At 46.2% G+C, this 12,613-nt stretch overlaps 1 protein-coding gene across 2 annotated transcripts in view; it reads left to right on the top strand.

The window, feature by feature from the left end:
* The first annotated feature begins 210 nt into the window (after positions 1-210).
* The window catches only part of LOC112256892 (metastasis-associated protein MTA1-like), a 79,748-nt gene continuing 67,345 nt past the window's right edge, over positions 211-12,613 (top strand). The window contains exons 1-3 of one of the 2 annotated variants that reach the window (XM_042325263.1): positions 211-360; positions 453-543; positions 11,865-11,932. In XM_042325263.1, coding sequence (XP_042181197.1) covers positions 516-543; positions 11,865-11,932 — 96 coding nt within the window. In that variant the 5' untranslated portion in view covers positions 211-360; positions 453-515. Of the gene's footprint in view, positions 544-11,864; positions 11,933-12,613 lie in introns of both variants that reach the window. The other variant, XR_006083865.1, reaches the window with a different exon arrangement.

Below are 12,613 nucleotides of genomic sequence, written 5' to 3'. Positions count from 1 at the left end.
GACAAAAGGAATTGACCACACAAAACCATTGTAGTCTACTCATATGAAAGTTTAATTCAATCAAACAGCTAAACAGTTGAATACTTTATACATATTCCATCTAGTAGTGAGTCTGAGGTAAGTAACCAGCAAGGTCACACCAGCAACAGCATTGTTGTGTTGTGTGAGGGAGGCGGGTAGTGAGAGGGCAGTGACGCTGAATAGTGCCCTCCTCCCCTTCCCAATTCCGCCGATTTAGCGTCTGCCCACTCCTCGCTCCTGCACCGACCTCCAGGGGAAACCGCTTTGTTACCAACCGTATCCAAATTTTACGCGGGTTACCCAAGTCCGACTCAATTAAAATACAGTAGCCCCAGAGAAGTAGGTTTTTGAGAAATAACGTGTACTGTCTCTTTAAGATCTCTTGGCTAGTTTGCTTCGTATTGATCAATCCACCATTTTCCAACACACAGCGGCGGCAGTGGTAACACAGCGACAGCTAACCCTACCTGGAGACGCCAGGACCCGGGGCAGTCATGGCAGCGAACATGTACCGGGTTGGAGGTAAGGGGGAACACATTTTGGGACAATTTTGTATCCTTTATGTTGCGCTCGTCCGGTTCGTCGCAGGATTTGCAGCATGTTTTTACCCTTCCTTTTATTTCCTAAAGCGCCTTGTGTTTCAGTCAGAGTGATGAAGACGATGGTGACTATGTGAGGAGGAGGATGGTGATGAAGGGGAGTCTCGTAGCGCTAGGGATCGACCCCGGGTTTTTATTGTTGTTGTTTCCATCCCGTATCGCTATTGTTGTTACACAAACCAATATGATCGTCTTTGGTAGGCCTAACAACATTTGTTTTCACTAAAATAGTTCAACCGCGATTCGCTTTTAAAAGTAAAGTTTGGCTTGCCAGTCAGCTACCAAACGTTAGCTAGCTAGGTTGCTAACATGTTATTTGGCTCTGGATAGAGTGAGTCAGAATGAAAGGAATTAGTATTAAACTAATTTAATACTATCTCTGGTACGAGTGTTATGAGGCAGGGCAGGATGACTACTGCTGGTCTCTGAAGTTAGCTAACTTAAATAAGGTGCCTTTCAGAATTGTAATAAATTACAATTTAGCCTGTTCAGGTTGAGTTAATTTACCTGAGAGTCTAGCTATCCAACTCACCTGGATATTTTAGTGTTGGGGGATTGATTATAGTTAGAAGACTGGGGTCAGGTGTTTCACTCTCCTGCAATACATTTGAACAGGAGTTTGACAGCAAATTGGTGACTGTATCTAGTAGGCAAGCGTTAGTCAAGCCACAGTTTTTAAACCAAGCATGTTAGCTAGTGTGAAAATGTTTGTTGGACCACAACTGTGTGTGTGTAAAGTGTTGGTTTCATAAATGGAAATAAAAGATCCCAGAAATGTTCCATATGCACAAAAAGTGTATTTCTCTCAAATTTTGTCAACAAATGTGTTTACATTTCTCCTTTACCAAGATAATCCATCCACCTGACAGGTGTGGCAGATCAAGAAGCTGATTAAACAACATGGTCAGTACACAGGTGCATCTTGTGTTGGGGACAATAAAAGGCCACTCTCTAAAATATGCTGTTTTGTCATACAACACAATAGATGTCTCAAGTTTTGAGGGAGTGTGCAATTGGCATGCTGACTGCAGGAATGTCCATCAGAGCTGTTGCCAGATAATTTGATGTTAATTTCTCTACCATAAGCCACCTCCAACTTCGTTTTAGAGAATTTGGCAGTACTTCCAACTGGCATCACAACTGCAGACCACATGTATGGGGTCATGGGTGAGTGTTTTTCTGATGTCGACGTCATGAACAGAGTGCCCCACGGGTGGGGTTATGGTACGGGCAGGCATAAGCTACGGACAACAAATACAATTACATTTTATCGATGGCAATTAGAATGCTCTAAAATACCGTAATGAGATCCTAAGGCCCCTTTTTTTTAGGTATCAGATGCATATCTGTATTCCCAGTCGTGAAATAAATAGATTAAGGCATAATTTATTTATTTCAATTGACTGATCCCTTATGAACTGTAACTCAGTGAAATTGTTGCATATATATATACATACATACAGTGGGGCAAAAAAGTATTTAGTCAGCCACCAATTGTGCAAGTTCTCCCACTTAAAAAGATGAGAGGCCTGTAATTTTCATCATAGGTACACTTCAACTATAACAGACAAAATGAGAAAAAAAATCCAGAAAATCACATTGTAGGATTTTTAATGAATTTATTTGCAAATTATGGTGGAAAATAAGTATTTGGTCACCTACAAACAAGCAAGATTTCTGGCTCTCACAGACCTGTGACTTCTTCTATAAGAGGCTCCTCTGTCCTCCACTCGTTACCTGTATTAATGGCACCTGTTTGAACTTGTTATCAGTATAAAAGACACCTGTCCACAACCTCAAACAGTCACACTCCAAACTCCACTATGGCCAAGACCAAAGAGCTGTCAAAGGACACCAGAAACAAAATCGTAGACCTGCACCAGGCTGGGAAGACTGAATCTGCAATAGGTAAGCAGTTTGGTTTGGGAGCAACTGTGGGAGCAATTATTAGGAAATGGAAGACATACAAGACCACTGATAATCTCCCTCGATCTGGGGCTCCACGCAAGATCTCACCCCGTGGGGTAAAAATGATTACAAGAACTGTGAGCAGACTCCCGGGTGGCGCAGTGGTTAAGGGCGCTGTACTGCAGCGCCAGCTGTGCCATCAGAGTCCCTGGGTTCGCGCCCAGGCTCTGTCGTAACCGGCCGCGACCGGGAGGTCCGTGGGGCGACGCACAATTGGCCTAGCGTCGTCCGGGTTAGGGAGGGCTTGGTTGGTAGGGATGTCCTTGTCTCATCGCGCACCAGCGACTCCTGTGGCGGGCTGGGCACAGTGAGCTCTAACCAAGGTTGCCAGGTGCACGGTGTACCCTCTGACACATTGGTGCGGCTGGCTTCCGGGTTGGATGCGCACTGTGTTAAGAAGCAGTACGGCTGGTTGGATTGGACGGAGGACGCATGACTTTCAACCTTCGTCTCCCCCGAGCCCGTACGGGAGTTGTAGCGATGAGACAAGATAGTAGCTACTACAACAATTGGATACCACGAAATTGGGGAGAAAAAAGGGGTAAAACATTTTTTTTAAAGAAGAAAAAAAAAAAAAACTGAGCAAAAATCCCAGAACCACAGGGGGGACCTAGTGAATGACCTGCAGAGAGCTGGGACCAAAGTAATAAAGCCTACCATCAGCAAGGGCATTGAATATGAAACGTGGCTGGGTCTTTCAGCATGACAATGATCCCAAACACACCGCCCAGGCAACGAAGGAGTGGCTTCGTAAGAAGCATTTCAAGGTCCTGGAGTGGCCTAGCCAGTCTCCAGATCTCAACACCATAGAAAATCTTTGGAGGGAGTTGAAAGTCCGTGTTGCCCAGCAACAGCCCCAAAACATCACTGCTCTAGAGGAGATCTGCATGGAGGAATGGGCCAAAATACCAGCAACAGTGTGTAAAAACCTTGTGAAGATTTACAGAAAATGTTTGACCTCTGTCATTGCCAACAAAGGGTATATAACAAAGTATTGAGAAACTTTTGTTATTGGCCAAATACTTATTTTCCACCATAATTTGCAAATAAATTCATTAAAAATCCTACAATGTGATTTTTCTGGATTTTTTTTCTTCTCATTTTGTCTGTAGTGTACCTATGATGAAGTGTACCTATGATGAAAATTACAGGCCTCTCATCTTTTTAAGTGGGAGAACTTGCACAATTGGTGGCTGACAATACTTTTTTGCTCCACTATATATGTAATATATATATATATCAAAAATTACACTGAATAAAAACTCATGTCTGCTTTTACTGAGTTACAGTTCATATAAGGAAATCAGTCAATTTAAATCAATTCATTAGGGCCTAATCTATGAATTTCACTTGACCTGACAGCGACGCAGTCATGGGTGGGGCCTGGGAGGACATAGGCCCACCCACGTGGGATCCATGCCTAGCCAATCAGGAGTTTTTTCCTCCACAAAAGTGCTTTATTACAGACAGAAATACTCCTCAGTTTCATCAGATGTCCTGGTGGCTGGTCTCAGATGATCCTGCAGGTGAAAATACTGGATGTGGAGGTCCTGGGCGTGGTTACATGTGGTCTGCGGTTGTGAGGCCGGTTGGACATACTTCCAAATTCTCAAAAATTACAATGGAGGCAGATTAGAGTAGAGAAATTAACATTACATTCTCTGGCAACAGCTCTAGTGGACATTCCTGCAGTCAGCAGGCCAATTGCACACTCCCCTCAACTTGAGACATCTGTGGCATTGTGTTGTGACACAATTGCACATTTTGGTGACCTTTTATTGTCCCCAGCACAAGGTGCACGTGTGTAATGATCATGCTGTTTAATCATCTTCTTGATATATGCCACACCTGTCAGGTGGATGGATTATCTTGGCATTGGAGAAATGCTCACTAACAGGAATGCAAATACATTTGTGCACAACATTTTGAGAGAAATAAGCTTTGTGCGTCTGTAACATTTCTGGGATCTTTTATTTCAATTCATAAAACATTGGACAAACACTTTACATGTTGCGTTTTTATATTTTTGTTCTGTTTTTTAAAAGTGTTTTCAAACAATTGTTAACGGTGACCACGGTCATTTTGCTGACCAATAACCATCATCCAAAATTCCATAACCTCAACAACAGTGTCAGCAGCACCAGTTGTAGATTGTGAATGTGACAGATGGGGTCAATGGGACCAGTCATGGAGGAGACGATACTATATAACAACACAGCCTAGTCTTCCCACTCTTATTATTCATACATGTCAACTGGCTGTCGGCTGTTCTGAACAAGTTGTTTTTCAGACAAGTGAGACAACTCACTGTTAAGATAGCTAGCTTTCATAAAAAATAGCCTACGGTTTGGTTCAGGCACTGTGTTGAAATGGTGAGGATTGTGTGTGTGTAGTTGAGCCTGTCTGCATGCGATCAGGCCCATGCTGCTGTATAGAAGAGACCCATGAGTTGTTGTGGAAACAGGTGAATTGAAGCCACTCCTCTTCTGTGTTAAACAGTCACTCGGTGCACACTGACACGAGCTACATCCCCCCCGTTTCCAGCAGATCATTTTAATTGATAGCTGGAAATGCAACTTTTGACAGTAGATTCACTACTGCTTTACACTCATTTTAGGAATGATGGAACTGTTGATGGACCGTTTCTCAAGAAGCTCTGATTTATGGCCAATCAATCAGTACCAAGATAGTAAAAATAGGCCTACATTTTAAGGAGGGAAATGGTTTTGAATTTCCATGTCAATAACATCTATAAAACTCTTTTTACATCAGCAGTTACCCAGCCTAGAACCCAAAAGAGCAAGCAATGCAGAAGCACGGTGGCCAGGAATAACTCCCTAGAAGGCTGGAAACTAGGGAGACTAGGGAGGAACCAGGCACCAAGTGGTGGACGGTTCTCTTCTGACCCTCTACATTCACCATAGGTCTCCTGTCTGGACCTACCACCCCAGTCATTGCCTTAGCTCTTTGGTACAATGGCAGTACACTGATGTTCAGAAATGGCTTTGGTCACAATTAGGGTTCTGAAGAGTCCCATATGTTAGTGAACCATTGTCAGAAGAAGCACCCATGACATGCTTTGAAACTCTGCAAGGATCCAGGATAAAACAGATGCCTCTGTGGCTGCCTTGTCCCCTCCTCCAGTCTAAGGCCTTGGCTTGGCTGGCATCAAAACAAACCTGGGTCCTCTCAAAGATGGCCAACACTTAGCAAGACAATGCTAGATCATCAGAGGCACTGAGGACTTTCCTTGTGGCTGAAGTATGAACACAGTACGCTCGCCAGGCCCTAATGTCTTTGTTTCCCCCATTAGATCAGGCCTTAGACCACTGCGACACCCGGGAGGCCCTCATCCAATAGATCATTTGTCTTTTCTAGTACATCACTCTTCCGGAGAGAGAGAGAGAGCCACCTCTGGCATTTAGGTACCCTGAACATTTTATCCTCCAAAACCCAAGGAACATTTTTAAAACAAGAGTCTGGATGGTCGTTATTGGATGTTAGTCACACATCATTATTGTGAACTACAGGTAACTGCCAAAATAAAGAAAACACCAACATATATATAAATAAGTAAGTAGGGCGTTGGGCCACCAGGAGCCAGAACAGCTTCAATGCACGTGGTGTAGATTCTACCAATGTCTGGAACTCTATTGGAAGGATGTGACACTTCTTCACGAGAAATTTCATTTTTTTGTGTGTTTTTGTTGATGTTGGTGGAAAACGCTGTCTCACGCCATTCCAGAATCTCCCGTAAGTGTTAAATTGCGTTGAGATCTGGTGACTGAGACGGCCATTGCGAATGGTTTACATCGTTTTCATGCTCATCAAACCATTCAGTGAGGACTCGTGCCCTGTGGATGGGGACATTGTCATCCTATGGGGGCATAGCCATGGTAGTCAAAATAATGGCCTGCCCAGCATTTTTATACATGATCCTAAAGCATGTTTGGATGTTTATTGCTTCATTAACTTAGGAACCATACCTGTGTGGGAGCACCTGCTTTCAATATACTTTGTATCCCTCATTTACTTAAATGTTTCCATTATTTTGGCAGTTACCTGTACCATCATAATATCCAAAACGGATGAGTTGTCCGGGCATTGAGTGTCCCTGAACATTACCCTTAACAAAACCCATTGTACCCTTCCTCCTTACATCAGATGCGAGTTAACCAGAGTTGCTTGATCAGCATCATCTACCTGGCATCTTCAGCTTATTTTCTTGGCTCACACTAAATTATCACCTAATTGCCATCATGCCTACTTTCCCTGTAGGCGTGTAGTCTCAGGCCCTGGGATCAAAGGCCAGGAGAGGATCCAGCTAGTTGCTTGAACAAGCTCTACTAAGTGTTTAGTTGGATTGGCTCTCCTGTGAAAAAAAAAAAAACCCATGGCACGGTCACATGGCATCTTCCTGACAAATGGGATTGGCTCATCAGAATAGGCTTCATGTCATGCAGAGACAGCCCATGGTGGGATCGATGTTTCGATGAATAACACTGTTAGGACAAAGAGCATCACTGTCTTCAGTGACAAGTCCCCCGACGGCCAGTCACTGTGATAGAGATGTGATATATATAACAGCAGAAATAACTGTATAACATTTCCTCAGCAGATCAGTAACATGTTGTGTGATGGTTAGGTGACAAACAAATGACCTGCGGCCACACGAGGTGGGCACAACTGTACACACACACACATACACACACACACACACACACACACACGTCTCCATGGAGCCGAACAGACTCCATCACACAGGTGGTAAACACACAGCATAGATTGTCAGCAGGATTGCTGCAGGTTCTAGAGAGAGAGAGAGAGAACATGACACTGTGTGTCTCTGATAGAAGGTATCGCCTCCACCTATTTCCCAACAGTCACGGACAGCACAGGTTATCATAGTATGTTTGGCTGTTGTTCATAAGAGGAAACGCAGGACCTATTTTAGTGAGATGGATGGACCGGGTGTATATGAGAGTTGGAGAGTAAGTGGGAAAAGAAGAGTGTGATAGGTTCAGTGGGGGATTGAATTACCTGACTGCCATTGCCATAGTAACCCCCATACCATATCCCTGCACACTGAGACTGACCCTGATATGGCCTGTGGTGTCTGCTCCTCTCCACAAGAACATACCGCTGTGTAAGTGTGGACTGGACTTGCGTGGGAGGATGTTCTCTACCTCTCGTCTGTTTCTTCCGCTAGTCCCTATGCCCATGTCTTTGTCTGTTTTTAATTGCTTATTTATTTACTTATTTCTGCTTATCTGTCAGTCAATGTCTGTCTGGCTCTTTCTCATTCCGTCTCTGTTTGTCTGTCTCTCTACACGTCTGTCTTTCTGTCTGACTGGCCTGGTTTGGTTCCACTCAGAGCGGGCTGACTGTCTCTTTGGGTCTCAGCTCAGCAACATGGTATGATTGGCTCAGAGGATATTTGACTGCACTGTGACGTAGCGGTTAATGAGGGCCTGTGATTGGCTGAGGCTGGCAGTGGGGGAGGGGTGGGTGTAGCAGACGCTGGCTGTGGGCACATGTAGGCTGAGATGGCAGGAGGGTAGGCAGACAGACAGTTTGGTCTGCATGGAGCATGTTCTGTATTTTGGCTGTATAACAGTTTTCTGCTTGTATGTTGTTGTTTTTCTAGGAGCCCCTCTTTCTCTCTCCCATCCCATCTTTCTCTCGCTCTTTGTTTACATGGACCCTGAAGTGTGTGTGTGTGTGTGTGTGTGTGTGTGTGTGTGTGTTCCTCCCTTCCTGGGAGAGTGGAGACCTACTCAGACGAGACGAAGACTCGGACTGGAGGGAATGGTGCAGGCCTGGAATTATGTGATTTTCAGGGGCAAGGCCCTATTCCGGCAAGGCCATTAACCAAAAATGGCCAATTTTAAATAGATTTGAAAACCTAAAAAAAGACTAGCTGTTCTGTTACAAAAAACACAAGAGTATGTAAGTGTACATAAGTAATTATCCTACAGGTCAAAGGGTAGGTGATAGTCTATGGGAATTGGTTACAGTTTGTCATGTGCACACCGACACTGGCAGGAGGAAGGTGCCTGAAAATGTAGCCAAACTTGAATGAGACTTTTTAAAATGTATTTACAGATCCACACACACACACACAGGCTAAACAGCAGTCTTGTTTAACAATTAGAATGCAGGACAACGAACATGGACATCTAAGGCTTGATTCTGTAGTACTAGCGCCACTGTTTTCAGATAGCAGAGAAGGGCCTGTTCCGCACCACATTACCCACCTTGCAATCTGAGCAGAGGCACTTATCATTTTTTAAAACTATTTAACCATAAACGCAATTAAAACCTGGACTTTTATATATTTATATATATATATATATATATATATATATATATATATATATATATATATATATATATATATATATATATATATATATATATATATATATATATATATATGTTTTACCATGTTCTGACCATAGGAATGTTAAGAGGATTGTTTTATAAACACTTCCTCATATGCCATTGAAACCAGTATTTCTCTCATGTTCTCAATTTTCCTTTGTTGTCCAGCAGCCAAAGACACACTCCTAGTGATATTAACAACCCTGTGCTAGTTGTTGCATTTCTACATCTTCTCTCTTTCTACATTTCTAAAGGAGATTTTCATCTCGCATTTATGAAACCGCTCTCATTTGCGGCGCAATTTGGAGAACCGGTGAAGAAATAGCCTAATAGCTTATCAACATTTTAAGCTAAATGTTCTGATCTGTTGCATCAGCGTAATTGTTTTTTAAAATGTTTTTGATGTACAGTGGGTTTATTCATTTGGAATCTATCGTCACACAACTGTCCCATTCTTTTTGGTGTATTTATTTCTCGCCGGGAATGACAAGCTGACTAATAGAATTGGTCAACTTTTGTACTATGGGGGACAGTAGATTGACAGGCTAGTGCTTTTGTTGTTTGTTACTCATCTTGTTTGCTTACGAAAAGTAAATGTGGAGAGTTCTTCTACCGTCTTCGAATTTGATAAGGATGTGCTCCGTTTCCTCCCCGATCTGTCTTCACTAGTAGCCTACTTCGGAGCTGCGATGCCTGTGAGAAGGACCCGATCATGTGACGGGCATTGGCTAATAAGAATTGAGATATCTGAAAGAGCCATGTGAGTGAGAGGTGCTTCGGAACAGGGTGATTGGCAGACGGGAGAATGGAATTATAATTATTATGTTCATGGCACAACAGCCACTTTTGCTGCAAGGCATGAAAATGGGAGGCCTGGATAGGGGTCGACTAGGGAGCGTGGAGGGGGGACGTTGGAGGGCTTAGTCTAGGTAGTGTGGAGGTGGGAGATTTGAGGGAGTGGGAGTAGACTGGAGGGGTGAGAGAGTAGGGTAGACTACGGAGGGTTGAGGGGGTGGGAGCGGACTGTGGAGGTTGGGGGGGGTGGAGGATGAGAGTGAATGGATGTAGGGGAATAGAGGAGGAGACGAGGGGGGGTTTAGCTCCAGGCAGCCTACCAAGTGTGCGGTGTGATAATCTGACGTTAGCCAAGACGCATGCAGGGTTAAGACTAGGCACCCTACCAAGCCCAGGGCCTAAAGGGATGTCAGGCTGAGTACTGAGGCTGCTATGGGCCTGGAGCTGGGCCAAGATCAGGGAGAGAGGAGTGGGGGAGGGGAGAGCATTGTGGTAGGAGAGCAGGGTGGAGGGGATAGGAGAGCAGGGGGCAATGAGAGGGGGATGGAGAGCAGGGGGATTGGGGGGGATGGGAGAGTGGGGGGATGGGAGAGCAGGAGGGATTGGAGGAGGATGGGAGAGCAGGGGGATGGGAGAGCAGGGGATGGAGGGATAGGGGAGAGCAGGGGAGAGGAATGAGAGGGGACGGGAGAGCATTGGGGTAGGAGAGCAGGGGAGAAGGGATAGGGGAGAGCAGAGAGGGGAGAGCATTGGGGTAGGAGAGCAGGGTGGAGGGGACAGGAGAGCAGAGGGAGGGGGAGAGCAGGGGGATGGGAGAGCAGGGGATGGAGGGATGGAAGAGCAGGGGAGATGGGAGAGCAATGGGGTAGGAGGGGGAGCAGGGGGTGGGGATGGGGGGGGTGGAGGGAGCAGGGTGGTGGGGATGGGAGAGCAGGGTGGAGGGGATAGGAGAGCAGGGGAGGGGGAGAGCAGGGGGATGGAGGGGGATGGAGGATGGGAGAGGGTGGAGGGATAGGAGAGGGGACAGGGGGAGGGGGAGAGCAGGGGGATGGGAGAGCAGGGGATGGAGGGATGGGAGAACAGGGGAGAAGCGATAGGGGAGAGCAATGAGGGGACGGGAGAGCAGGGGGAGAGGGGAGAGCATTGGGGTAGGAGAGCAGGGGGATGGGAGAGCAGGGGATGGAGGGATGGGAGAACAGGGGAGAAGCGATAGGGGAGAGCAATGAGGGGACGGGAGAGCAGGGGGAGAGGGGAGAGCATTGGGGTAGGAGAGCAGGGGGATGGGAGAGCAGGGGATGGAGGGATGGGAGAACAGGGAGAAGCGATAGGGGAGAGCAATGAGGGGACGGGAGAGCAGGGGAAGAGGGGAGAGCATTGGGGTAGGAGAGCAGCGTGGAGGGGATAGGAGAGCAGGGGGAGAGCGAGAGGGGAGGGGGAGAGCAATGGGAGGGGAGACCAGGGGGATGGGAGAGCAGGGGATGGAGGGGAGGGGATGGGCCTGAAGCGGCGGATGGGAAAGTGGGGCTAGGGGTGGGAGAGCAAAGGATGGAGGGGATGGGAGAGCAGAGGGGGATGGGGGGATGGGAGAGCAGGGGATGGATGGGAGAGAAGTGGCAGAGGGGAGAGGATGAGAGAGCAAGGGGAGAGGAGGAGAGCAGAGGGAGGGGATGGGGGGAGAGCAGGGGGAGAGGGAGGGGAGCAATTGGAGGGGATAGGAGAGCAGAGGGAGAGGGGAGGAGAGCAATGGGAGGGGATAGGAGAGCAATGGGAGGGGATAGGAGAGCAATGGGAGGGGATAGGAGAGCAATGGGAGGGGATAGGAGAGCAATGGGAGGGGAGAGAAGGAGCTGGGTCAAGAGCACAGACTGAGGTAGAGGGAGCTGGAAATGGAAAAAGGAAAAAAATATTGAATTGTGGGTCGGCACGTGTTTTGATTTACTGTACAACAAGCTATTGAAGTCATCCATTGGTCAGAGGGGCTAAACCACTCAGTGAGAATCCAGTTGCCACTGTCTGTCAGTTGGATATACAGAGAAACCTTGTTACGACACTGTACTGACGTTCTCTCTCCCTCCTTTCTTCCCTCTTCCTCCACAGATTATGTTTATTTTGAAAACTCATCCAGTAACCCACTGCTGATCCGGCGGATAGAAGAGCTCAACAAGGTGAGACCGTGGTGTGTGTGTGTGCGAGAAGTCTCTCGAGTCCAGACAGGTGCCAACTGTCCTCAATGTTTGGCTGTTTGAAGGTACTGGAGACTAGTGTCTGTCTGCTGTGATTAAAGGGACACTTCGGGATTTTGGCCCTTTTATCTACTTCCCAAGAGTCAGATGACCTCGTGGATACCATTTTTATGTTTCTGTGTGCCATTTGAAGGAAGTTGCAAACTAGCGCTAGCGCAATTGCTAGCAGATACCCATAGACTTCCAGTCATTGTGCTAATAATAGTTAGCATTGACTCTCAAAACTACCTCTTACTTCCTTCATACTGGACACAGAGATATACAAATGGCATCCACGAGTTCATCTGACTCTGAGGAAGTAGATAAAGTGCCAATCATTGCCAAAATCCGAAGTGTCCCTTTAATAGATGGACACAGACCTGACCCTAGGCCTAGCTAAACTGCTGTACTCACTCACGCCACTGTCAGTCTGCCCAGACCTGCATAGCAGTGGCTCTTTCCCAAATAGTCTCAAATAGTCTCCCTTGCTTCCTCTTTCTTCCACTCCTAAAAAAAAAAAATGCATTGGAAGAGAAGGTCAGAGGGGAGGGCCCTTGGATCTTCTCCAATATGGTTTGAGAAGGTGACGAGGTTTAACACCATAAATCATTAGTCACCCCACTT

This window comes from Oncorhynchus tshawytscha, linkage group LG08 (genome assembly GCF_018296145.1).
Source record: "Oncorhynchus tshawytscha isolate Ot180627B linkage group LG08, Otsh_v2.0, whole genome shotgun sequence".
Taxonomy (NCBI): Eukaryota; Metazoa; Chordata; class Actinopteri; order Salmoniformes; family Salmonidae; genus Oncorhynchus; species Oncorhynchus tshawytscha.
The sequence above is the reverse complement of the archived record's forward strand: the minus strand, read 5'-3'. Positions and strand labels throughout refer to the sequence as shown.